This window comes from Solanum stenotomum, chromosome 10 (genome assembly GCF_019186545.1).
Source record: "Solanum stenotomum isolate F172 chromosome 10, ASM1918654v1, whole genome shotgun sequence".
Lineage (NCBI taxonomy): Eukaryota > Viridiplantae > Streptophyta > Magnoliopsida > Solanales > Solanaceae > Solanum > Solanum stenotomum.
The window spans coordinates 43,683,173-43,707,636 of record NC_064291.1 but is presented as its reverse complement, the minus strand read 5'-3'; the positions used below and the strand labels follow the sequence as shown (position 1 = coordinate 43,707,636).

Below are 24,464 nucleotides of genomic sequence, written 5' to 3'. Positions count from 1 at the left end.
TTAACATTAATACATCAGAATAACAATTACGTTACGCTATGCTGTTAAATTTGGATTGAGAAATCGAAATTTGTTCTTGTTTTGTAATTATCTTGCTTTGTCTTAATGTTGTTATCACATCAAAATGGAAAATCAAAGTCAAATGTTTGTGTGTTAGGTAGCTTTCATTTGAAATTTTGAATTTGTGTGTTAAGTAACTTTCATTTGAAATTTCCACTCACAATTCATTATATTTCTTGACTTAATTTCATCATCTCTTTATTTGTTTTAGATGCCTATGCAACCCATAAACAACAGGTTTGACTATACTCTTTTCTTTTGGAACATGAAACATAGATTTCTCACATTCCAAGTAGCTTCGCCAATTTCACGATAAACCCTTACTTATAAGCATGGGATGATTTAAATTAAATAACGTAATCAGTTAGAATAAAATAGCCGATCCAACTTTTATGAGACTGAGGGCGTAAGAATTGTTGTAAAGTCGTAGATCTTTATTCATTTATGCAAGTCATTGGAAATGGATCCAACCCAAATGCAACAAATTCGACCAATTGAGTGTAAAGAGTTGTAAGACCAAAGCTTTCTTGTATAGTTTGCAATAATAAAATTCAAGTTATGAGCAATCAATCGTGCCAACAATTCTCTCAACACTAGGCGCGTATGTCCAATAACAACAATAGTGGAGAATGGGCCCCTTAATCCACTACAATTAGAGTAGAAAATAGTGTTGCACTTTCTTATGAAATTTCCATGGCAAGACTTGCTATGCATTGACTTGAAAAACAACAAATATTTCACTATCAATCATAGTCTTTGCCTTATTATATATATTTGCATTGGTTCTTCATATTTTTCACTACCAAAATTTGAACTCTTTCATTCAAACATGGACTACAAGCAACTCTCAGTTGTGCTCTTACTTGTCTTTCTCCGTCACGAACTTGTTTTCTCTTCTTCCATATTACGGTCTCATTTGTGTCCCAAACATCAAAGTACCGCCCTTCTAAAATTCAAGCAAACGTTTACGATAGATACATTTGATATGTGTGGACTTATGCTTGGCCAGGAGTCTTATCCAAAGACGAGCTCATGGAACTTAAGCAAAGATTGTTGTTTATGGGATGGAGTGAAGTGTGACAAGATGAGTGGTCATGTCATTGAACTTGACCTCGGTTGCAGCCTGCTTGTTGGGGTGATTGATTCCAATAGCAGCCTATTCCAACTCTCTCATCTCCAAAGACTCAACCTTTCTATGAATAACTTTGACGGTTCTCAAATCTCGCCTACATTTGGCAGGTTTTCAAGCATGACTCATCTTGATCTTTCCCGATCATATTTCTCAGGTCAAATTCCTTCTGAAATCTCTCATCTTTCCAAGTTACATTCTCTTCTTCTCTCCACACTTTATCTCAATAAGCTAAGACTCGCAAGTCATGATTTTAAATCACTCCTTGGGAATTTGACCCAATTAAGAGAGCTTAATCTTAGATCCATAAACATCTCTTCCACCATTCCTCCGATTTTTTCTTCTCATTTAACAACTTTGAGGTTGGGGTGGACGGGATTGTACGGGATAATACCCGAGAGTATTTTCCACTTGCCCAACTTAGAAAGACTTGACTTACATCACAATGATCAGCTCAGTGGTTATTTTCCAAAGACCAAATGGAATAGTAGTGCATCTCTCATAGAGTTAGATCTTACTAACGTGAATTTTTCTGATACTTTACCCGAGTCTCTTGGCTATCTAACTTCGTTGCAGTCTTTGTCTCTTCAAAATTGCAACCTTAGAGGGCCTATTCCCAAATCTCTTTCAAATCTCACCCACATAGAGTCTTTGTACCTTGGAGTTAACTCCCTGAATGGAACAATTCCGTCATGGATATTCTCCCTTCCATCACTAAGTTTAATATACTTGAGTAATAACCAGTTTTCCGGTCAGCTTGAGGATTTCAAGTCTAATTCACTTGTCTGGATTTACTTACAAGACAATCAGCTGCAAGGCCATCTTCCCACGTCAATGCAAAACCTCGTGAACCTAACAACTCTTGATCTTTCATCGAATAATTTTAGTGGTAGTGTGGATGTTAGCTTCTTTTCGAACCTCAAGTATCTTTTAGATCTTGGTCTTTCATATAATCGTATCACATTGACCAGTGAGGATAAAGTTAAATCAACTTTGCCTGAATCTCTTGAGAAGTTAGGATTGGCCGCGTGTGAAGTGAAAGAATTGGAGTTTCTAAGATCCGCGAAGAATCTCAAGGAGTTGGATCTTTCAAATAATAAGATTCAAGGAAGGATTCCTGATTGGGCATGGTCTAATTGGGAATTTTCAGTGTCAACTCTTAATTTATCTCACAATATGTTGACAAGCATGGACTCGATTCCTCTTCAATCTCTAGATACTATTGATTTGCGGTCCAATTTTCTCCAAGGGTCACTACCTATTCCAGCTATTTCCACGAGATACTTCTTCATATCAGAAAATAATCTTAGTGGGGAAATTCCTTCGTCTCTTTGCAATTTGATGTCACTAAAAATGCTCGTTTTGGGAAAAAATAACTTGAGGGGAACAATTCCACAATGTTTGGGTAACATGAGTTACGATCTTGAGGTTTTGGATATGCACCACAACAATCTTTCGGGGACTCTTCCAACGACTTTTAGCATTGAAAGTTCACTCAGAAGCCTCAACTTGCATGGTAATAAACTACAGGGGAAAATCCCCCGATCTTTGGTTAATTACAAAAGGTTGCAAGTTCTTGATTTAGGAGATAATCACCTCAACGACACATTCCCAATGTGGTTGGGGACTTTGCCTGAGCTTCAAGTTTTAAGCTTGCGATCCAACAAATTACATGGGTCGATTCAACCTTCAAGGGTTGCAAGTTTGTTTCCCCAGCTTCGAATAATAGATCTCTCTTACAATGCCTTCTCAGGAAACTTACCTACGAGTCTATTTCAACATCTGAAAGCCATGAGGACGATTGATCCATTGACAAAGTCACCAAGTAATGAAAGAGATGGATATTACCAAGACTCAGTCGTTGTAGTAACAAAGGGATTGGAACTTGAAGTTGTGAGAATCTTGTTTTTGTACACTACTATCGATCTTTCTAGCAACAAATTTGAAGGACATATCCCTAGTGTTCTAGGAGATCACATTGCACTTCGGGTGATGAATTTGTCTCATAATAGATTGCAAGGTCATATTCCATCATCACTTGGAAATTTATCAGTAGTTGAATCATTGGACCTTTCATTCAACCAACTTTTAGGAGAGATACCAGAACAACTCGCTTCTCTTACATATCTCGAATTCTTAAAGCTCTCCCACAATCATCTTGTAGGATGCATCCCTATAGGACGTCAATTTGCTACATTTCAGAACAATTCATATGATGGTAATTATGGATTGCGTGGATTCCCTGTTTCAGAAGATTGTGGAAGTCGCGAGATGCCAAAGAGAAACAACACAACACAAGAGTTGAATCAAGAAAGCAACTCCACCTTTCTAAGTGAATTTAGGAAGACAATTCCTATGGGATATGGGAGTGGACTTATCATTGGACTCTTCATAGCATATTTCATGCTTTTGAGTCGAAATTCCAATTGGCTTTCTAGGATCACTGAAGAACTAGAATACAGAATCGTTATGAGAAGGCGAAAAAAGAAGCAGCAGCGAGGCCGTCAAAGGCGGCACTAAGAATCCAGTTGGTGAAATGCCCCATTGGAGATGCAATATGATGCTTGTTTGGGTGATGGTGGATTATGAATTTCAATGTATTCAATGAATGTTGTAGTTTTTTTTACATTGCGCGAATTCAGATTAGTCAAGTCTCTAATGTGACTATCAGAAACTAAATGAAAAACCAAAAAAAATAAAAAAAATCATGTCTCCTTCTAAATATCATGTCTAATAAGGTCTATCAACAACTCAATATCTTATTATAATTATAAGGCAGAATATCCCCTAAACTTGACGTGTTTTATCCAAATCCCACATGAACTATACCTAGTCCTAATTACACCCTGTACTTACTTTTAAAAAAAAATTGTTACCCCTCAAACAATGATTGATTTCTTTTGAAATTTCCATATCAAGACTTGTGCATTGACTTGAGAATAACTAACTTTAATTTCCCTCTTTCTTTTTAAATTTACAATTGGTGAAGGTGGATTTTGGAAATAATTACATTGTGGAATAAAATTGTTAGAATTGACAAAATCAAATTTATTTTAATGACTAGCAGGCCTTGTACCTTTCCACTATCTTTCTTGGACCTGAGCAACAATGTCATCCAAGAAGATATTGAAAAGTTAACACAACTTGAATATCTCAGTTTTTATAAATCAAATTAGCCATATTCAAATCCTGGCTTCGCCTGTCAGTGGTAATTCAAGGAGATCCACTTTAAGTTTGACATGAGATTGGCATTTGACATCAGTAAGAATGTTGAAAAAGGTGAACTTGGTTATTCGTTACCTTAGCACTCATGACCATGTTGCTAATATTCAACTACCAAAAGCCCAATTTCAACATCTCAAAAATCACTAGTGTTTCTCGTCTCTACTAGATTTGAACCCTGTAGACCACATATGGTTTTCAACCACTTCATTTGATTGTTGCACAAATTACTTAATTATGAACTTTGATAGTTGGTGTACAAGATTCTTTTTTGAGTGCATGAACTTGATTATGGAAAAGAAAAACTGAAAAGATTATATTCTCCGACAAATGAACACAATCATTCAACATTTCCATGGACAAGACTCAAGGTTGGGCATAGACTTGAGGATAACAACATTTTCCAAACTTTGAATTGATTGATTATTTCATATAAATGCAGCAGTTCTTGCTGACTTTTCCCTCTACATTTCCCCTTTCCTCTTTTCTTTTGATTGTACAAATACACACTAACATGTATTAAAGTTGTGTGATTAAAACACAACCAATGCAACCATCACAATGGAGTTTTGAGATTCTTCAAGCAAATCAATAAATGAGTATTTGAACTAAAGATTTACGCATAAATAATCAACAGTTGTACAGTTTTTACTATAAAAACGAACTTCAAATTTCCAAAAAAGTTTTAAAAAAACAATATATGAAGACCAACCACAATGACTGACATTTTGAGCACAAACTTGATGCTTTCCCCTTTGATAAGTTTGACGCGGCAAGAATCCAGATTAATCAGGTCCCTAATATGAATATCGAAAACCGAATAAGAAACTAAAAGAAAAGAAGTCACATCTCATTCTAAATATCATGTCCAATTAGGTCCATCAATAACTCAATATCTTATAATTATACACAAAAAAAGAAAGATCCACGGAACTTTGTTCATCTTAATCATGTCTAATTTTTGAGGATGACATTTCTCTACTTTTTTGGCTAGTATATGCTTCTTTTGAAATTTACTTAGCAAGACTTATGCATTGACTTGAGAATAACAAACATTAGTTTCCCTATTTCCATTAAAAATTACAATTGGTCAAAAGTGGAACTTGGAAATAATGACATTGTAGGATAAAATTATAAGCGTTGATAAAATGAAGGTTTATTTCAATGAGTTGAAACCGTGTTATTGTACCATCTTGTTGGACTAGCAGGCCTTGTACCTTTCCACTATCTATGGCTTCTGTCCCAATCAATATGAGACTCTAACATACATAATATATTATCAATGTACAGTTGTCTTGGGTGAGATTTAAGCCTTATACTCCTGTGGTTTTCACCCATTTCTTTGACAATAAGGCCACTTATTCACGTTAAACCACTCACTTCTCAGGACCCGTAAGTCACAGTAGAGTCAGTAATCTGTAAAGAATTTGTGTTCCAATAAATTAAATTGAAATTTCTGTTTAGCTTTCTGCTTTCCTTCGGGAGAGTCACAAAAGGGGTATTTCAAAATAGTAGAAGAACACTTGGATGAGTAGTAACAGTAAATGAAGACTTGAATGTGTTGTAGCTTTCATTTGACATTTGCACAGCAAGACTCCCACAAGGACTTGAGAAACAACTAGTCTTCCTTTTTCATCATTCACCGTCTTTCTTGACTTTAATTAACTTCCTCTGCTCTTTAATTTCATCCCAATTACTTCTATATCCCATATATGACCAAACTTTTGCCCACAAGTTTTTGAGATGATTTTACATGGTAGAGAGACAAAGACTCATTGACTTCAAAGTTATTCAGATTCTATGCCGCATTTTACACGCAAGACTTCTAATATGATATACTACGATATAAAAGTGTACCCCGCAACAATTTCATCAAATCAAACAATCCAATTCAAAATCATTTGGCAATATACAAGGATGGTTCCCAAAATACTCTCTATACTTCAGTCTTTCACTCTCTTATACCTCTTTACCGTTACTTTTGCTTCTACTGAGGAAGCAAATGCTCTCTTAAAATGGAAAGCAACTTTACAAAACCAGAACAATTCCTTATTGGCTTCATGGACACTAAGTTCTAATGCATGTAGGGACTGGTACGGGGTTAAATGCTTTAATGGTAGGGTAAACACGTTGAATATTACAAATGCTAGTGTAATTGGTACACTCTATGATTTTCCATTTTCATCTCTCCCTTTTCTCAAGTATCTTGATCTTAGCATGAACAATTTCTCTGGCACCATCCCACCTGAGATTGGTAATCTCACTAATCTTGTCCATCTCCAATTGTCCAACAATAAAATTTCAGGCACAATCCCACCACAGATTGGCTCACTAGCAAAGCTTCAGACTCTCCGCATATTTGACAACCATTTAAATGGCCCCATCCCGGGAGAAATAGGTTGCCTAAGGTCTCTTACTAAGCTATCTTTGGGTTCTAACTTTCTTAATGGTTCTATTCCTATTTCATTGCAGAACTTGACCAATTTGTCTTTTTTGTATCTTTATAAGAATCAGCTTTCTGGCTTTATTCCAAAAGAAATAGGTCACCTAAGGTCTCTTACTGAGCTAAGTTTGAGGAAAAACTCTCTCAGTGGTTCTATTCCGGCTTCATTTGGGAATTTGACCAACTTGTCTACTCTATATCTATATGAAAATCAGCTTTCCGGTTCCATTCCTGAAGAAATAGGTTTCCTAAGGTCTCTTACCAAGCTAGTTTTGAGTACTAACTTTCTTAATGGTTCTATTCCTGCTTCATTGGGGAATTTGAACAACTTGTCCCTTTTGTATCTTTATGGAAATCAACTTTCTGGCTCCATTCCTTTGTCTATTTGCAATTTAACATCACTACGAAATCTAAATTTGGGAAGAAACAACCTCAAGGGAAAAATTCCGCAATGTTTTGGCAACATGAGTGGTCATCTTGAGGTTTTGGATATGCACAACAACTATCTTTCAGGGACTCTTCCAACAACTTTTAGCATTGGAAGTGTACTCAAAAGCTTCAACTTACACGACAATGAACTAGAGGGCAACATCTCTGTATCTTTGGCTAATTGCAAAAAGTTGCAAGTTCTTGATTTAGGAGATAGTCACCTCATTGACACATTCCCGATGTGGTTAGGAACTCTTCCAAAGTTGAAAGTTTTAAGCCTAAGATCAAATAAATTACATGGATCAATTAGAACTTCAAGGATCGAAAACATATTTCCCGAGCTTCGAATTATAGATATATCTTACAATGCCTTGACGGGAAACTTGCCAACAAGTTTGTTTCAACATTTGAAAGCTATGACGACAATGGATCAAACAATGATGTCACCAACATATGTTAATATTTATTTTGTACATGGATATTACCATGATTCCATAACAGTTGCAACCAAGGGATTGGAGCTTGAACTTGTTAAAATTTTGACTGCTTACACTGCTATCGATCTTTCAAGTAACAAATTTGAAGGACATATCCCAAGTATTTTGGGAGATCTCATTGCACTTAGGGGTCGTTTGGTTTGAAAATGAGTTATGATGGGATAAATTATGTTGGGATAAGTTATGTTGGGATTAGTTATGATGGGATAAGTTGTGTTGGGATTATTTTTTATTGAGTGTTTGGTTTGTTGTATTCAAAATAATAAATTTTAAGAATAATTTATTTGTTTACAAAAATGCCCTTCATTAATGTAAAAAGAGATATAACAAAAGGGTTGAAAGAGACATTTTTGTCATTTACCTATTTTATCCCGGGATAAGTTATCCCGGGATTACTATACCACCCCAAGAGAGGGATAACTTATCCCGGTATTAATTATTAATCCCGGGATAAGTTATCCCGAACTTGCCAACCAAACAACAAAATAAGCGGTACTATAATTTAATCCCGGGACTATTTGGTATTATCCCTCACACCAAACGACCCCTTAGGGTGCTAAATTTATCTCATAACAGATTGCAAGGCCATATACCACCATCACTTGGAAATTTATCAGTAGTCGAATCATTAGACCTTCCATTTAACCATCTTTCGGGAGAGATACCACAACAACTTGCTTCTTTGACGTCTCTTGAATTCTTAAATCTCTCCCACAATTATCTTGAAGGATGCATTCCTAGAGGACCTCAATTTGCTACATTTCAGAACAATTCATATCAAGGTAATGACAGATTACATGGATTCCCAGTTTCGAGAGGTTGTGGCTATGATGGGGTATTAGAGACAAATTATACCGTGCCTGCACTAGATGATCAAGAAAGCAATTCTGAATTTCTCAAAGACTTTTGGAAAGCTGCTCTTATGGGCTATGGAAGTGGACTATGTATTGGATTATCCATAGTATATTTCATGATTTCAACTGGAAATCTGAAATGGATTGTAAGAATCATTGCAGAACTGGAACGAAAGATCATTATGAGAAGGAGCAAGAAGCAGCGAAGTCAAAGGAATTACAGAAGAAGAACTAATCACTTATAGCCAAGTTACTAATTGAGAAGGATTTAATTTCATAATTTCAGGTATTCAAGCTAAGCTCTACACTAATCTTCTTAGTTTATTTGAACTACTAATATATTAGTTTCATAGTTGTTATAACAACTAACCGATGCTCTGATAAACATATTTTTCTTTCCAATAATTTTAGCAAGTACTACAAGATATTGAAAAGGGTTAGCTTGTTTATGTTTGAACTAGTAAAAGTTCAACTATAACATCCGATAGAGGGATTCATGTAAATAAAATTTTAAAATCTATAACATAATTAGTTGGAAGTAATCATTACTGGGACTAATAGTATATCGATGATCAAATGATTTAGTTAATGGATTGTTTAGCATGTCCTAGTTTCAAGTGGAACCAATGTATAATTTGATTTTAGCATGGTCCACCTATACAATTCTCTGTATTTTGATAAATTATTTCCAAGTGTTCCACTAAAATATGTTTCAAAATTTCAGATGTCAAGGATGGGAAGACATTGGCACAATGATTCGGTTATCCCTATGTTCACTTTTAAGCTTTAATATTGTATCATGTATCTCATTCGTGTTTACACATTTGTTTTTCTTCTTTATGTGACTTGACAAGATTTTGTATTAAAATAATTGTTATCATTGTCAGAAAAAGAAAGTTTGTGTTAATATACTTGAGCTTTAGTAGCTTAATGAAAAAATTCAGGTTCATCTTTTCAACTTTGAATGTCTAATTACATAATACTAAAAGGAACACAAAAGCAATTTGTTTCGCTCTCAGAAATACCCTTATTCGGATATGTTTATTATGTGAGCCATTTCAAAACAAATCAAAAGGAGATACTGTAAAAAAGAATATCAGATGGAAATCATCTATCTCCGGATTTTAGTTCCCAGGTATTGGAAACTAAATTTCCCTATGCCCATCGATGTGGGACTTAAGCAACAATGAATTAGGTTGGGCTTGGCTTTGATACCATGATAATTAAATGAATTTTGGGCCTAGCTCAACCCTAAGAGTTAGCTCATGAAGGAAGGATTGCGTAAGACCATATAAGGAGACCAAATTTCCCTATGCCCATCGATGTGGGACTCAACAACAACTGATTTCCAGAACTCATAAATGCTATTGAGGCTCAAGTGAAAATTGTTGGTTGCCTACAATTTAACTCAAATCAAGGGCTTTTGATTGAAAAATTAAAGGAGAATGCGGCCATTAGAAAATTGACGGGGAATGCTTAAAATTGAGTTATTAACTGATGTCCATGATGCACCAGTCGTAAAATATCTAGTAGAATTTGCATTAAGATATTCTCGATATTGTAAATATGTAAGAGATATTAGAGATTTGATTTTGTAGCTCTTTACAAATTTGTTTTTAGTTTATGTCCTTTATACAAAACATCTTCATTCTTGCATATAAGAAAAAAATAATCTAAAAAGGTTATATTCTTATATTTGATTTGCAAGTCATTTCCTCGAGATATTCTAGTTATATAAAATATACTTAGAGATATTTTACATTTAGGGGTCGTTTGGTAGAGTGTATTGGAGAAAATAATGCTTGCATTAGTTTGATGTATTATTAGTACCTTGTTTGGTACATTTTTCTAACTTATGCATAACTAATTCTTGTATTAGTAATGCACTCTATTGTGTATTGAAGAGTGTATTATTAATACCATCTATTTCTATGCATTAGTAATGCAATGGGTTCTAATGCATGCATTAACATTATTAAAGACAGAATTGCCCTCAAAAACTTTTTTTACATCCTTTCCACTATGTTTGTGGAGGGTGTTTTTGTAAACAAATATTTTTTAAAAAAAAACTATGTAATGCATAATATTTTTAGTACACCAAATCAAACATTGCATAAAAAAAATCTCATCATAACTAATGCAAGCATAACTAATACACTATATTTTGTATTATTCTTATACACTCTACCAAACAACCCCTTAGTGTGGCATTAGTTGTAGAATATTATGAATAATATATTTTGTAGGATTTACATCAAGTGTAGAATAATTTACTTCCTTCCGTCTCTTATTCTCTTGTGTATAAATACAAATGTAATCTTATGTATTTGGATCAATGAATCGAGACTCATTCTTCAGTTTCACACTTCAAACACGCTGCACTCTTACCACTTGTGATAATGAGAGTTTCTAATTTTGCTTACTAAAATATCGTAAGAAAGAAAAATGATCTATGGAAGCTCATATATATGAGTCCATCCCAATAAACTTTGTATGTGACTGTGGGAAAGCCTTTATATTGCATCAGTTCTACTTGGCTGCACTCTGTTTTTGATTTTTATGATGTAGTGTTCGTGCCATTTTAAACGCACCTAATTCACACTTCACTTGTGTGGCTAACCGTCCGAGGCAACTATATATGTACTATGGTGTATGTTCTTGAACAAATCTGGATCACAATGATACGACCAAGTAATCCTAGAGATGAAGCCTTGTAGTGAACTGGTGTCAGTGGAAAGTGGAGAGAACTACATAGCAATCAGTTCCTTGTTAAATATTTTGGATTCTTTTTCATGCGAAACAGATATAATTTCTAGGAAAGATGTCACATGTAACAAATAGCAATACACTCTCAACTGTACATATACGAGAAAAAAAACAGAATCCAAAGTGAATTTGCTTGCCTAACCTTCCAAGGAGTAGATTGGCATATGCTGCTTCAAATGTGAGATTTGAGGTCTTGTTTGTGCACAATGGAATTCCAAGATGGATTGCGCGGAAGGAATGTGTCCGAGACGTAAGAGCATGAGGGAATGACAGAAAGGGAATGTGATTGAGCGTGTGAAAAGGCAGCAATACAGAGATGAGAAGCCAGCCCTAATCCACGCTTGGTACGAGGGACATAGGTGTGGAGAATGTCCATCACTCTGCCTCCATCTCTCAGCTCATACTCCAAATAGGCTTCCTTGTCCTCTGTTTCGAACCTCCCTACTCTCTCGCTCCATACTATCTTTGGCGCCTCACTAGCCATCATCTCACTTGCCCCTGTTGTCTAATCTGCAAACGAGATGACCCTTCTAGTTCTTAGTACTAACTCAAAAATACAATTGAGGGACAAAAATTTCAACCTCAAGGAAGTAGGTAGACACTGTATTAGCTCCCGTTTGGCCATAGATTTTGAAGTTGAAACTTTTAGTTTTTGAAACCTGAACGTTGTATTTGGACATGCATTTTATTTCTAAAAAAATTGAACTTTTGTGAGTAAAAAGTGAAATTTCTCTAGTTTTGGAATACAAAATCTACCCCAAACAAATATTTGAAGACAAGTTTTCAAAATTTAAAATCTATGGTCAAACAAGTAAGTGTCTTTAAAATCTGAGTTATTGTCACTATGTCCAAACTTGATCTACCTACCCCAGATGAGAAAATCTGAAAAGCAATAAACCCAATTCCCATAAAACTGGTATTGAAAACCCATAATCTTCAACACAAAAAAAGATTAAAAATTGAGAATATTGGTCAGACGATAGAATACTTACCTAAAATCAGCAAAAACACCGCAAGCTGAGCTGCCCGTTCGAATTGGGAGGCTAAGCTTTATCTTGTTTAGAGAATGGAAGAAGGACCAATATAAATCCACTTTGCCCGATCCTCAAGCGCCTTTCGCTTTGTCAATGGGTTGCTTCTACTACTTCAATTTTCATACTAATTTTGAGCATTGAATTTTTAAATTTTTTTAAAATAAAATTTACATATTTAATAGATGTATGAAAAAATTACAAGGTCCATAAAATCGAGGAAATCATTTTTCTTCTCTAATGGCTTTCTATTAAACAATCCCGTGGATCAAATGATAAAACAATCAACATATTAATATAATCAAGCAAATCTATATAATAATATAAAGCTGAATGTAAGCATGATGTGGCATGCCTCAATGGCCAGAATGACTATTTAGCTATTTTGTCAAAATTTTGAATTTTTTGTTTATTTTCTATTCTAAAACCTTCATGAAAAACTATATATTTCCTTATTAATTATTATTAGCATTTATTGAAATCACTCCTACTAATCATATATGTTAACTAATAACGTTATTTCATTTATTCCTTTCCTTATCAATAAAATACTATTAATTTCCTAGAATCTCTCTATATTCTTTATGTTACAAAAGTTTTTCGTTTTAATTAGATGAATTATATCTCATTTGTTTCTTTCCTTATTAATATAATATTAATCTTTCTTAGAATCTCTCCATTTTCCTTGTGTTACTTTGGTTTTCTTCTCTTTTTCTTTTTGATTGGATAAATTATATATCATCATTATGAGGATTAATGTATGAGAAAAAATCTGCCAATTTTTACTTACAAATACAAACTGAAAATGTCATATTCCTTCTGGCACAAATTGATTTCACTTTCATTCTCTTTGTAATATCTCCATTAAAATTTGGTAAGTTCAACAATTCTCTCTTCTTCTTTTAAATATAAGTTCAACAATCCACTTTGTCGTTTGTGAATAATAAGCTTTGTAAAAAAAAATTTCATCTTTTTTTTTCTCTTTCCTCATGTATGATAAAAAAAAAAATTTCTCTATATATATTTAAATAGGTTTGCTCTCATCAAGGTAAGATCAATTATCTTCTTTTAAAAACTGTATATAGATTATAATATCATTAATTTTGAATTTGAATTTTATGTGTTTCATTTCTAATTCAAATGTATCAAAATTTAACTATTTTTTTTTATCACCAATCTTGAGGAATATTGAATTTGTACAATACAGATTATTTAAAAAATTTATATGTACGCGAGCCTAACTAATTTATTGATGACCAATCTTAAGGAATATTGAATCTAAGCCTAATTTCTTAATGACCCATGTTAAGGAATATTGAATCTATGTAACACAAATTAATTAAACTTCAATATGTAAAAGAGCTTCAATATGACAACAAATTTTGATGTAATAAGTTTTTCTCTGTTTTCCTCTTTTATTTATTTTTCAATGAAAAGCAATATTAAAGTATTATCTAATAACAGAAAGGACAAGAAAATGGAGGAGTGAGGGATGGCGTCGAAGGAATATAGACGTTAAAATTATTGAATGAATACAACATTTTATGTTATTGAGGATGAAATGGTCGTGTCACACTTGAAAGGTATTAAAATAGAATTATGATCATTCAAAATGCATATAGATAATCTCAGGAAAGATGGTGTATGCACTTTTTTTTATCTCTTACTTTTTGTTTCATTTTAATACAAGTATATTGTTGGAGTATTATTTAATCAAAATTACACTATTCATTATAGCGTCATAACTTAGGAAAGTGAAAAATAATATAAAATAATAATTACTTACGTAAAATCCAAAAAGAAAACATCATTTTACAATTCAAGCAATCTAATCATCCTTGACCAAAAAATAATTTCTAATTCATTCACAATTAAGTACTAAAGAAAATTATTACAAAGGAACTTATAAATGTTATGATTTTATTAACTTGAAAATAGATGTATTGATATAAATATTTGTACTTATAAACATATATAATTGATTGATTCTGAAGAAATTACTAATATATTTTTCTATTAAATTATTTTTATTTTTAGATATGCTTACATTTTATTGGGATTTAGTATGATGTTGAGAAATTTCACAAAGGTTAAATTTGCGATATCTTTCTCTTTTTGGAGATTTTCTTTATTTTTTCCTACTTTATATGCTATATTACATTATTTTTTTTTGAAAATTCACACATTTTATTCTCTTAGTAATATTAAATGTGTAATGTTAAAAACTCATTTCTTATAGAGAATTTTTGTTATTACGGTTAGTTCAACGATACAATACAATAAAATTAGATTAACAATCAAAACAAGCCAACCATCCAAACAAGCAGTTAATGTAATTTAATGATCTTTATTTTCATTACTCTCACATTTTTATTATCATAAACCCTAAAATAATTAATAGACATGACATTATTTGATATTTAATATTGTAGTACTATAAATAAGGACACTGTAAGAATTTGTAGAAATGATCACATTATTAGCTCTTTAAGTTGTTATGTTTTTGGTGTTTACATGCTTTAGTTTGACTTGAAGAATAAGATGAAGGCTATTGAATGATGATCAATTTGTGGGAGTGGAAATCGACAAGAGCTCGCAAGATTGTGCATTGATTTCGTATTGTTTCCTTCTATTTTTAATGATTAAGATTGTAAAAAAATTAGTGCACTTTTTTACATTTTCTTTCTATGATTTTTCTTTTATTTTTTATTTTTTATTTTTAATTTTATATTTATACGTTTTTTTTGTCAAAATAATAACTTATGCTTCGTTGGCGAAGTCTGCTAACTACTAACAAAATATTTTATGTCCAGATTATATCAAAATAATGTCATTTTCCCCTCTAAAGTGTCTAAACAAACACCACTAATTAATTCGCGGCGAAACTTGATGAAGTAAACCTCCCAGGGGTGCAAGTATCATATTTCAGAAGTTAGAGGGAGTTTAAATAACTTCAAGTTTTTGGCGATTATAATGAGATGAGCTAAATTCTACGGTAGTTATCCACTATTAAACAAACGCCTTAAGAAACAATAAATAATAGGGTAATATTACATTACATTTTAAATATATTAAATTTAATGCTTTGGAAAATATATTAAATATTGAATAGTATCTAATAGTCAGGTAAAATAGACACAAATAGATAAATAATTCATTGATTTTCAAATTGGATAAGTATTGTTTAACATCTATTTTTAGTACTGTAGGCAAATAAAAATGGACGGAAGAAGTATTTGATATCCTACCATTTTTTATAACCGCGCGAAGCGCGGATAAATTCTCTAGTAAGATAATAATTTTTAATATCTTTTTAGCACTTTTTGCGCATCACACGGATATAATAATATATTTTTTACTGTTTTAATATATTTATGCTCATCATTCAATTTTGAAAACATATTTACTCTTAAATTGTTTGTTTTGATTTTCCTATGTGAATATTTATCTTTCCCGAATTAGGTCTGATCACAATTAAATCCGGTCCAATTTATAAAACAAGCTCATCCCAAAAAAATTTCAACCAGCCTCGTCTTTTAAGAAAATGGCCTCAGTTGTGTCTTGCCAAGTTGCTACAGGCAACACAGATGAACCCTGTTGTTTGATTGGAAACAAGTTATCCAATAATTAATCATCTCAAGATAAGATGATCCTACACTTTATCCCAAAATTATTATAGTGTTCTCCAATCAACTTCACTCTACTTACATGATTGAAAGATTCAAATTGCCACCACATACCAACGAACATGAGTAAAAGGGCAATTTCATAGATTTGCAGTTGGTACCTACGATCCCTTGTCAATTGTTTACGCTGGCAACATATACCTGCAATCAGACATTGTTGCAGGATTGCACCATCAACTCATCGCATATTCCAAAGAAGATAATCAAAAAACAAGTCTTTTCTCATCAAAATCTGACAATTGCCCACTAAAGGTATCAACAGTTTAAACATATCTATGTATGTCGATAGAGATTTCATTTGCACAAGAAATAAACATCTCTTTGACGGGAAACCATTCTTCTCCTGTATTGCAGATATTTAGTCTGTCAAGTAAAAAAATTTGTTCACTAGTTTATCTAGTGAAGAGAGAGCTTGAATTCACTGCTGAAAGACACAAGTATAAGGAGCCAACCTATACAATGATAGGGAAAGATGTATGTATTGTATCTATGGAGAATTTCAACCAAAAAAAAACATCCTTTAGTATCCACACCTTCCATATCTACACAACCATAACAAAAACATCAGCACAACCATCTTTAACTGCCTGGACGTGGGTCTGATAAACCAGATGACGAAGCAACTGTAGCAGTTTCGCCTATCACTGTCTTCAATTTCTGAGATGAATTATCGCCTGAGAACCCGGAGTCTGACACATCACCAATGTCAAGGCTGTCTGGAAGCTTTTCAAAATCATCACCAGAGTAGAGCTTCAAAAAAAGAGAAGCATCTCCATCAGATCCAGAGAGTTAAAGCAAAGCAAAAATCAATTATATTTTGGCACGATGGAATATTCAATATATGGAAATTAAGGGGGCGCAACCTTGAAAATGGCACCTTTTCCACCTACACTGCCTTACATAATAAATAATTTACAAATTCAGAATTGCTTTAAAGAAATAAGACCATGGCTTGACACTAAACTAGCGTTATTTTCCTTCAGAGCATCACTAAGCGAACAGGAAAGATATGGTCCTTCTTGCATTAACACCCCACAGTTTAATAGATGTGTCAACAATACAGCTAAAAGAGCACTTACTACCCTAACTATGGGAAATCAGGCAATGAAAACCACAAAGTTAAGTTACCTTCTCTCAAAAAAACAAAACACAAACTAACTCGTGTCATTGGCATGTTCACATTTTACATGCTTCACTCTTTTGCCTCCAAATAGGAAAAAAAAGAAAACCAAACAAAAGAAAGAGTGCCAGGGGAGTAGGGTGATATGGTAAAGGGTGCACTTATTGGCACAGACTTCGCAATAATCCCTACTAATGTCTTCTTCTTTTTTTGGGGGGAGGGACTGGTAATACGGTAAAGGGTGCAACTTATTGGCACAGACTTTGCAACAGATAGGGATTCCCAAGGCCCTACTAATATTTAAGACAATAAACTCGCAACATAAGCTTAAACTATAAGATAAAACAATATATGCAATCCCATACTTCCTTTGGCCAGTAATAGTTCCTATTAAGAAATTAGACCTTGGGCCTAACTGAACTCAAAAGCTAGCTCATGAGATGAGATTGCCCAAAGACCGAATAAGGAGACAAAAACCCATTCTCTGAACCAATAATGGATACTTTAACATCCCCTACTTCCAGGATTGGACAGCTAGATCGTGGACAACATAATATGGGGACTAACATTGGGTAAAAATCCAGAATGAGGATAAGTCTAGCTCTAATATCATGCTATGCAAATGGATCTTGAGCAAACTCAAAAATGAGAACTATCCAAGAATCCATAAGGAGAAAACAACCTATTCCCTAAGCCGATGTGGTACACTTTAACGTACAAAGGAGCTATTTTCCCTCTTTCCACAATGAGATGTCGTGAGAAAAACAACTTCAGTACTATTAGCAGCAATTTCCATCCATATATAAATCATGGGGCCTACTATGTGATGAAGCAAATCAGCATGTTAAGGGAGGAGAGTTGGATGAAGATAATTTACACTAACATTAGTTATTTTCAACAACACAAAGCTTCTCCAAGTCTCTCAAATTATGTTCCACTTTTTAAAGGCCGCGCAATTTTGATGCTGAATATTGTTAATAATTTTATTGGCAAGATGCAGCAGTTATGATGAAGACATGCAGAACTCTGAGTGTGGTAGATAGATCAAGGTATGCATTCATAGTGAAACTAATTTAGGATGAGAATAAACTTCAAAACAGAAAATTCACCTCAAGCTGATTCAGCATGTCAACTGCAGCATCAAGGTCACAACTGTTTGCTAAATACACCTCAGAAAGTGATTCATCTGACATTCCAGGAAAAGTCATCTGAAGATAAGCCAAATCCATGAAAGATTCCTCACCCAGAACTTCTTTACCCATATATCCTACTGGACTATGTGATGGCGAGCCATAAGTTGAGAAGTCTTTCAGTTTATACTGGTCAGCAATTTGGGGAGTCTGCTGCTGATTTCGTACAGCTGTCACACCAGGTGCCAACCAAACAGCCTCACTTCCACTCTTGAACTCTTTTGGAGATCTAGCTTCTTTGTTTCCATCAGGTGCCCCTCTTTTCGAGATAGGCACATATGATTCTGCATAGGGGTTCAAAGTTGATGTTCCTGTCTTCATTGGTGCTGTGCATATAGAGTTCACTGTTGCGAAACAGTAAGAACAGTCAACAATAGTAAGAGTTACAGATGTCCCATACATATTGTGCAGATTAGATATTAACTTTTTATTAGACATCAAAATTAACTCAGACATTCATAATTTTTTACTTGTTTTACTCTAATAGCAGAGCAAAACTCCCTTCACCCTTCGTCCAAACAATATCCAGATAAAAATTAAACAAGATCCAAGAGACATGCAATTAAAAGAAAAACATTATCTCTGCCTCTTCGCCTCTTCACTGTTTTAACCGCATAACAGAAATATGTCTGTTGGTCACTGAAAAATGTTACAAACCCATAGAGTTATGGTTACACTTCACTTGGAATATCTGCAACACTCTACTTCACGGAGGATCTCTTTAACAGAATACTTCAGAAATCTTTTGTTGTTTTATTTCTAAGAATTTGAATATACTTTCTGTAAAAATAATACACGGGCCTTTTATAATCAGACAGACTAGTGGCCATCAACATTATTCCTTATTCCTAGCTCAAGCCAAAGTTATAAACGCAAAATCTTCAAACAAGTCCAAGAACTTCACCCAGTATCCCCTATCCACCTTTCAGACCCAAATACAGAGGGAAAAAAACTCAAGCAGATAAGAATACCAAAAATTTAAGACAGCAGGATCCAATGTGGAGTAAATGGCCAAAAACATCCCTCACTTATATCCAACTCTTAAGCTACATCCTTGCTCTATCATAATAAACAAAAAGCATCCCTAAACTATCCAAAAACTTACAAGATACGTCCCTCCATTAGTTTTATGTTAAGAAATAACAGCTTTAACCAGAAGCACATGACTATCCCACAAATCAACACTTTTGTCCCCTTCTCATACGGTATGCCATTCGGACTCTTAATGCAAAAAAGATTCAGCAAATCTTAATATGAAATCAATACATTGTTGTTCAGTTTAGAAACAAAACATTAATGCAATAACATTCTTACCAAAAAATGATAAGGATATATATATATGTTTGTTATTTTCAACATGTAAATAATTGCTTTATTAGTAAACTTTTAAATTGTTTTATGAATTCCAAGTGAGTAACTATCAATAATTATATATAAAGGTCTTCAAGTTATAAAGGTAAAAGCCGAATTATGTATCTCATTTATACACGATGTAAACTATTAACTATAAAAATCTTCACAATATAAGAGTAAGACTACATACACACTACCCTTCTCATACCCACTTATAGAATTACGTTATTGTTATTAAAAAACAAATTATGTATCTCATTTACACACGATATTACATTTACTTTAACTAAACATTAAAGTTGGAATAATATAATTTACCAAAAAAAATGTTGGAATAATATAGATGAGAAAAGCTATATAAAGATCTTCCTATTTTAAAGAGAAGAAACTATTTTTCATGTTATTCTACACATTTCTTTAATTAATCTCACCAAATATCTATTCCTTGTAGCCATATACGTTAGTGCTATTGGAAAGGCAGATATGGCATAGGCCTGGAGTATTTATCTTCCACTTCTTCCTGCCTATATTTTTCCAAAAGATGAAAATGAAAGAAACGTCAATAGCTAGTCAACTTATGTTTTCACTCCTCACTGAAGAAGCTAGGGAGAGGGGGCAAAAACGGTAGATTTGTAGGGATAAGTCACGTGCATGGCATATTTTCTGTTGGAAGCTGTTAGTGTTTGACAGAAAACTAAGAGAGGGATGTAACTTGTAACTTCTAGGATAGTTCAAGGATGTTATTTATTCATTGTTATAATATAAGGATGTAGTTTAAGTTTGGGTTATAATTAAGGGATGTTTTGGCCATTTACTCTCCAATGTGCAATTGTTGACTAGTTATTACTTATCTTATCAAAAAAATCTGCAAAAAGTTGACTAGTTATACAAGAGATAGCCTGGACACAGCAAGTTGAACCAACTAGGTGAAAGTCAAATTAAATAGGAGGTAATTAACAAAATCATTTCATTCAATTATCCTGGGGGAGGATACTATTCTGATAAGGAATTAGAGGCATAATAAGGGGCATAGGTCCTCCAAGGTGGTGGGGGTGGGGTGGGTATTACTTGTTTGCTTGTTTCCAAGAAAATAAGTGTTATTACTGAATCCTTTGTAATGGGGATTACAGTTGTAGAGCCATAATAACAATTAATACTTCAGGAAGATATAGGAACTATATAGGAAGATACATAGACTCGTTCACCTTCTCAATCATTATTTAAGTTTGAAAAATCATGTCTCATCGTGTAAGGTTTAAAGGTGACAGAATTAAAATGAGTGCAGAGTTAAGAAACGCAAAAGAAGAGAACTGCAATCTTATGCTGTAATAGACATAGTCCAGGTTAGGAAGTAGATACTTCAAAGAAATTTTACCAGCACAGTTACTAAAACTGATGATGGTCATCACGCAACCATTTATTGGCAGAACTCAAAAAAGAAAAAGGAAAACAAAACTTATTTATCTGTTTATTTTGGGAAATTTGTAGCCTATCCAAGTTTTTCAGATGCTTTTGTGGAGTTCGCTCAACAAACTTAACTGTACTTTCTCTAGACAAAAGCACTTACGAGTATTTAATTCTTAGATAACAACAACATACCTAGTGTAATCTCACAAGTCAGGTTTGGGGAGGGTAGTGTGTACGCAGCCTTACCCCTACCTTGTGAAGGTAGAAAGATTGTTACCATATTTTTTATTAGGTAAGCAGTTACAAGTATTTCTTTGGGTTCAACTCACCAAAGAAAGAAAATCAGGCTAATTCAGATGATAAAAAACCACTTGGAGTAGGAGAAACATAGGATCCTATTTTAGGGTGGCATTTGTTTTGGTTTCTTTTTGGTCTCTCTTTTTTTGTTCCAGGGGGTGGGTTCTTTTGTTGGGGTGTAACTTGTGCATTATAGCTTCTTAAATTATGATGTATCTAAATCAACAAGGTTATCAATTACACCAACTATCTCGATGAGAAGCAATGAATGTGCAATCCATCTAAATCTGAAAAAAGCAGTAACTCCATAATTCCACATTGGAAAACTTGAGCAATAAATGACCGGTGCATCCAATTCAGAAAAAGAACTTATACATTCTCACTGAAAAGCTTCGCCGATAAATAATGCATCTAATTCAGAGAAAAACACTTACTCTGAAAAGAAAATGGATCAAATAATAAAAATACAACACAGAGTTAGTCCCTGCACGCAGAAACTTTGTCATGTTCAGAAGTTTGCACATAACCTAAAATTCACAGACAGAATTTTGGTCAAAACTTTGTTCCTTATTTCCCCACCCCCCAAAAAAGGCACACTATATGTTGGCAATCACACGTGTAAGCAGCAAGTCCACCTCAAACAGCTTCAAGAGATAGCTATTGGCCAAGAGAGATAATATTAATTTTTCATGTGATAAACCAATAAACTATTAGACAAACTGTAGCGAATTACTTACATTTCTTATAGATTGAGAAAACAACAAGATACCCAGTGTAATCCCACAAGTGGAGTATGGGGAGAGTCGAGTGTACATAGACCTTACCCCTACTTTGGGAGGTAGAGAGGTTGTTTCCGATACACCCTCGGCTCAAGAAAAAAAATATCAAAGCAAATATTATAGAAAACATGACAAAGCAAAGCATGATGAAAAGGAAAAAAGGAACAACTACAATAAAAGAGTGTGATAATTGAAGCACAAGAGACAATAGAAAGCCACAAAAATCGAAGAACAAGAAACTACAGACAAAGTACTACAACTACTAGTATGGAAGGATAAGGGGGGCAATGCTAAACTACCAACTAACCTTCTACCTTAATTTGTGTCCTCCACAACCTCTTATCTAAAGTCATGTCCTCGGTAAGGTGTAACTACATCATGTCTTATCTAATCACCTCTCCTCAATATTTCTTCAGCCCACATCTACCTCTCCTGAAACCATCCACATCCAACCACTCACAAGTCCACACTAGAGCGTGCATCCATACATCTCCTTTTCACATGCCCAAACTATCTCAGTCTCGCTTCCCGCATATTGTCCTCCATCGAGACCACTCTAACCGTGTCTTGAGTATCTTCATTTCTAATCCTATCTCTCCTAATATGCTCACACATCCACTGCAACATCCTGATTTCCACAACTTTCATCTTCTAAACATGAGAATTCTTAATTGGCCAACACTCCACCGCATACAACATTGTAGTTGATCTAACCACCACTTTGCAAACTAAGAAAACCGTAGAAGAAAAAAACAATTCTAAAGTAAATGGTTTGCAAGTTAGATGTCAGTCTCTAACATGAAAAGGTCACATATGTAGGTTCCTTTACGTAGTTGGCATCAACCATTGTCTATTGTTTCTCAAAATATCACCAACACATAACTTCCTCAAAGTTTCCAAAAAAAAAGTTATGTGCCTAGCTACGGAGAAACCTAGAGAAGAGGTTCAACTTCAATTAGTATTCATACAAGGCAAGAGCTTGAAGATGTCATACAAGTTCATCCCTATCACCAATACACAACTTTCTTTAAGTTTGCCCAAAAATACTATACAATGCTCCTAAGTCCTAGCTAATAATGGACCGACAAAGATGCTCTGATTTGGATTTGTAAGCAAAGACTTGAACCAAGAGGATGTTGTGACTTTTGAAATAACAAAATTGCTCAAAGAACTTTGTATCATAGACATCCATTCAAACCAACATAAGGAATAGATCCCATGTACCATCCGCACAACACAACCAACAGAGGCAAATCAGCAATAAAACAACATTTTGTCCAGAAAACCTCATGTGGTAACAACCAACAGGAAATATTCAACAAAAGCAGTGCTTAGATGGTAAACACCATCCACCTCCAACCCTAACGTTGTAGTCTGAGTCACCACAGGAGCGAAAAAAGGTGGGAGCTCCTAGGAAGGGTAAAAAAAATATTACTAGAAAATTTTCACGGCCTAACTTTGCCAACCTTCAGACAACCAGAAACAAACCAGCCAAAAATTCCAACCCTAGACATACTAAATACATATACACTGAAACAACTGCGAACACAAGATGATCATCCGCAACAACCAAAGAACAGACACAGACCACAAAATCTAATCAAATCATTCGAGAAAAAGCAGATAAACACAAATAAAACGATACGAAAAATCAACAAAACATGAAGCAATAATCAAAACAGAATTTTTACGCGAGTGTAGGCAAGCAAAGATGCTAGCGATCAATCAATGGATCGAAGAAAAGATAAAAGAGAAAGAGAAAGGGATTGACCTTCGGAATAGCGATCGAACAGCGAGATTCAAACCCTAAATTTCGCCGAGAAAACGAAGAAAGATCGATGAAAGATTACAAGGGAATCTCCTTCTCTCTGAAAAAACTTGAGAAAATAGAGAGAGAATGAGAAAAAGGTCTACTGTCGTTCAATAAATATATATGTGTGAGAGAGAGGGAAGAGACCGGTTATTTGGTCACTTAATACTCGGTCCCTCGGGTTTAGAGAAATGGTAATTTGGCCCTTAAAAAATAAATCTATCTTAGTAAATTAATGGAAATGGCATAGAATAACCTCAACTTTCTCGAAAAGTCGAATGCACTCTTAAATTATTATAGCGATCTATTACATATTCATATATTACTTAGAAGTGAATTTATTTTCACCGTAAAAGTTGATATGTCATAAGAATTGAAAGTAAAATTCAAA

At 34.0% G+C, this 24,464-nt stretch overlaps 4 protein-coding genes across 4 annotated transcripts; 2 read left to right on the top strand and 2 right to left on the bottom strand.

Moving 5' to 3' along the window:
- The first annotated feature begins 874 nt into the window (after positions 1–874).
- LOC125841830 (receptor-like protein Cf-9) lies at positions 875–3,893 on the top strand. Its single transcript, XM_049521013.1, has one exon. The coding sequence runs from the start codon at positions 890–892 to the stop codon at positions 3,707–3,709; it is 2,820 nt and encodes a 939-aa protein (XP_049376970.1). The 5' UTR covers positions 875–889; the 3' UTR covers positions 3,710–3,893.
- A 1,279-nt stretch (positions 3,894–5,172) lies between these two features.
- Positions 5,173–12,608, bottom strand: LOC125841832 (acetyltransferase At1g77540). The gene is made up of 3 exons (XM_049521014.1): positions 12,393–12,608; positions 11,543–11,910; positions 5,173–5,208 (listed from the first exon to the last, which is right to left on the bottom strand). Exon 2 carries the CDS (start codon positions 11,885–11,887, stop codon positions 11,573–11,575), a length of 315 nt encoding a protein of 104 aa, XP_049376971.1. The 5' UTR covers positions 11,888–11,910; positions 12,393–12,608; the 3' UTR covers positions 5,173–5,208; positions 11,543–11,572.
- Positions 5,917–8,879, top strand: LOC125843015 (receptor-like protein Cf-9 homolog). Its single transcript, XM_049522267.1, has 2 exons — positions 5,917–7,901; positions 8,326–8,879. The coding sequence occupies exons 1-2, from the start codon at positions 6,212–6,214 to the stop codon at positions 8,877–8,879; spliced, it is 2,244 nt and encodes a 747-aa protein (XP_049378224.1). The 5' UTR covers positions 5,917–6,211.
- Positions 12,609–16,368: 3,760 nt separating the features above from the next.
- LOC125842337 (polyadenylate-binding protein-interacting protein 6-like) lies at positions 16,369–24,182 on the bottom strand. The gene is made up of 3 exons (XM_049521615.1): positions 24,035–24,182; positions 18,347–18,771; positions 16,369–16,867 (listed from the first exon to the last, which is right to left on the bottom strand). The coding sequence occupies exons 2-3, from the start codon at positions 18,746–18,748 to the stop codon at positions 16,697–16,699; spliced, it is 573 nt and encodes a 190-aa protein (XP_049377572.1). The 5' UTR covers positions 18,749–18,771; positions 24,035–24,182; the 3' UTR covers positions 16,369–16,696.
- Positions 24,183–24,464: the final 282 nt, after the last annotated feature.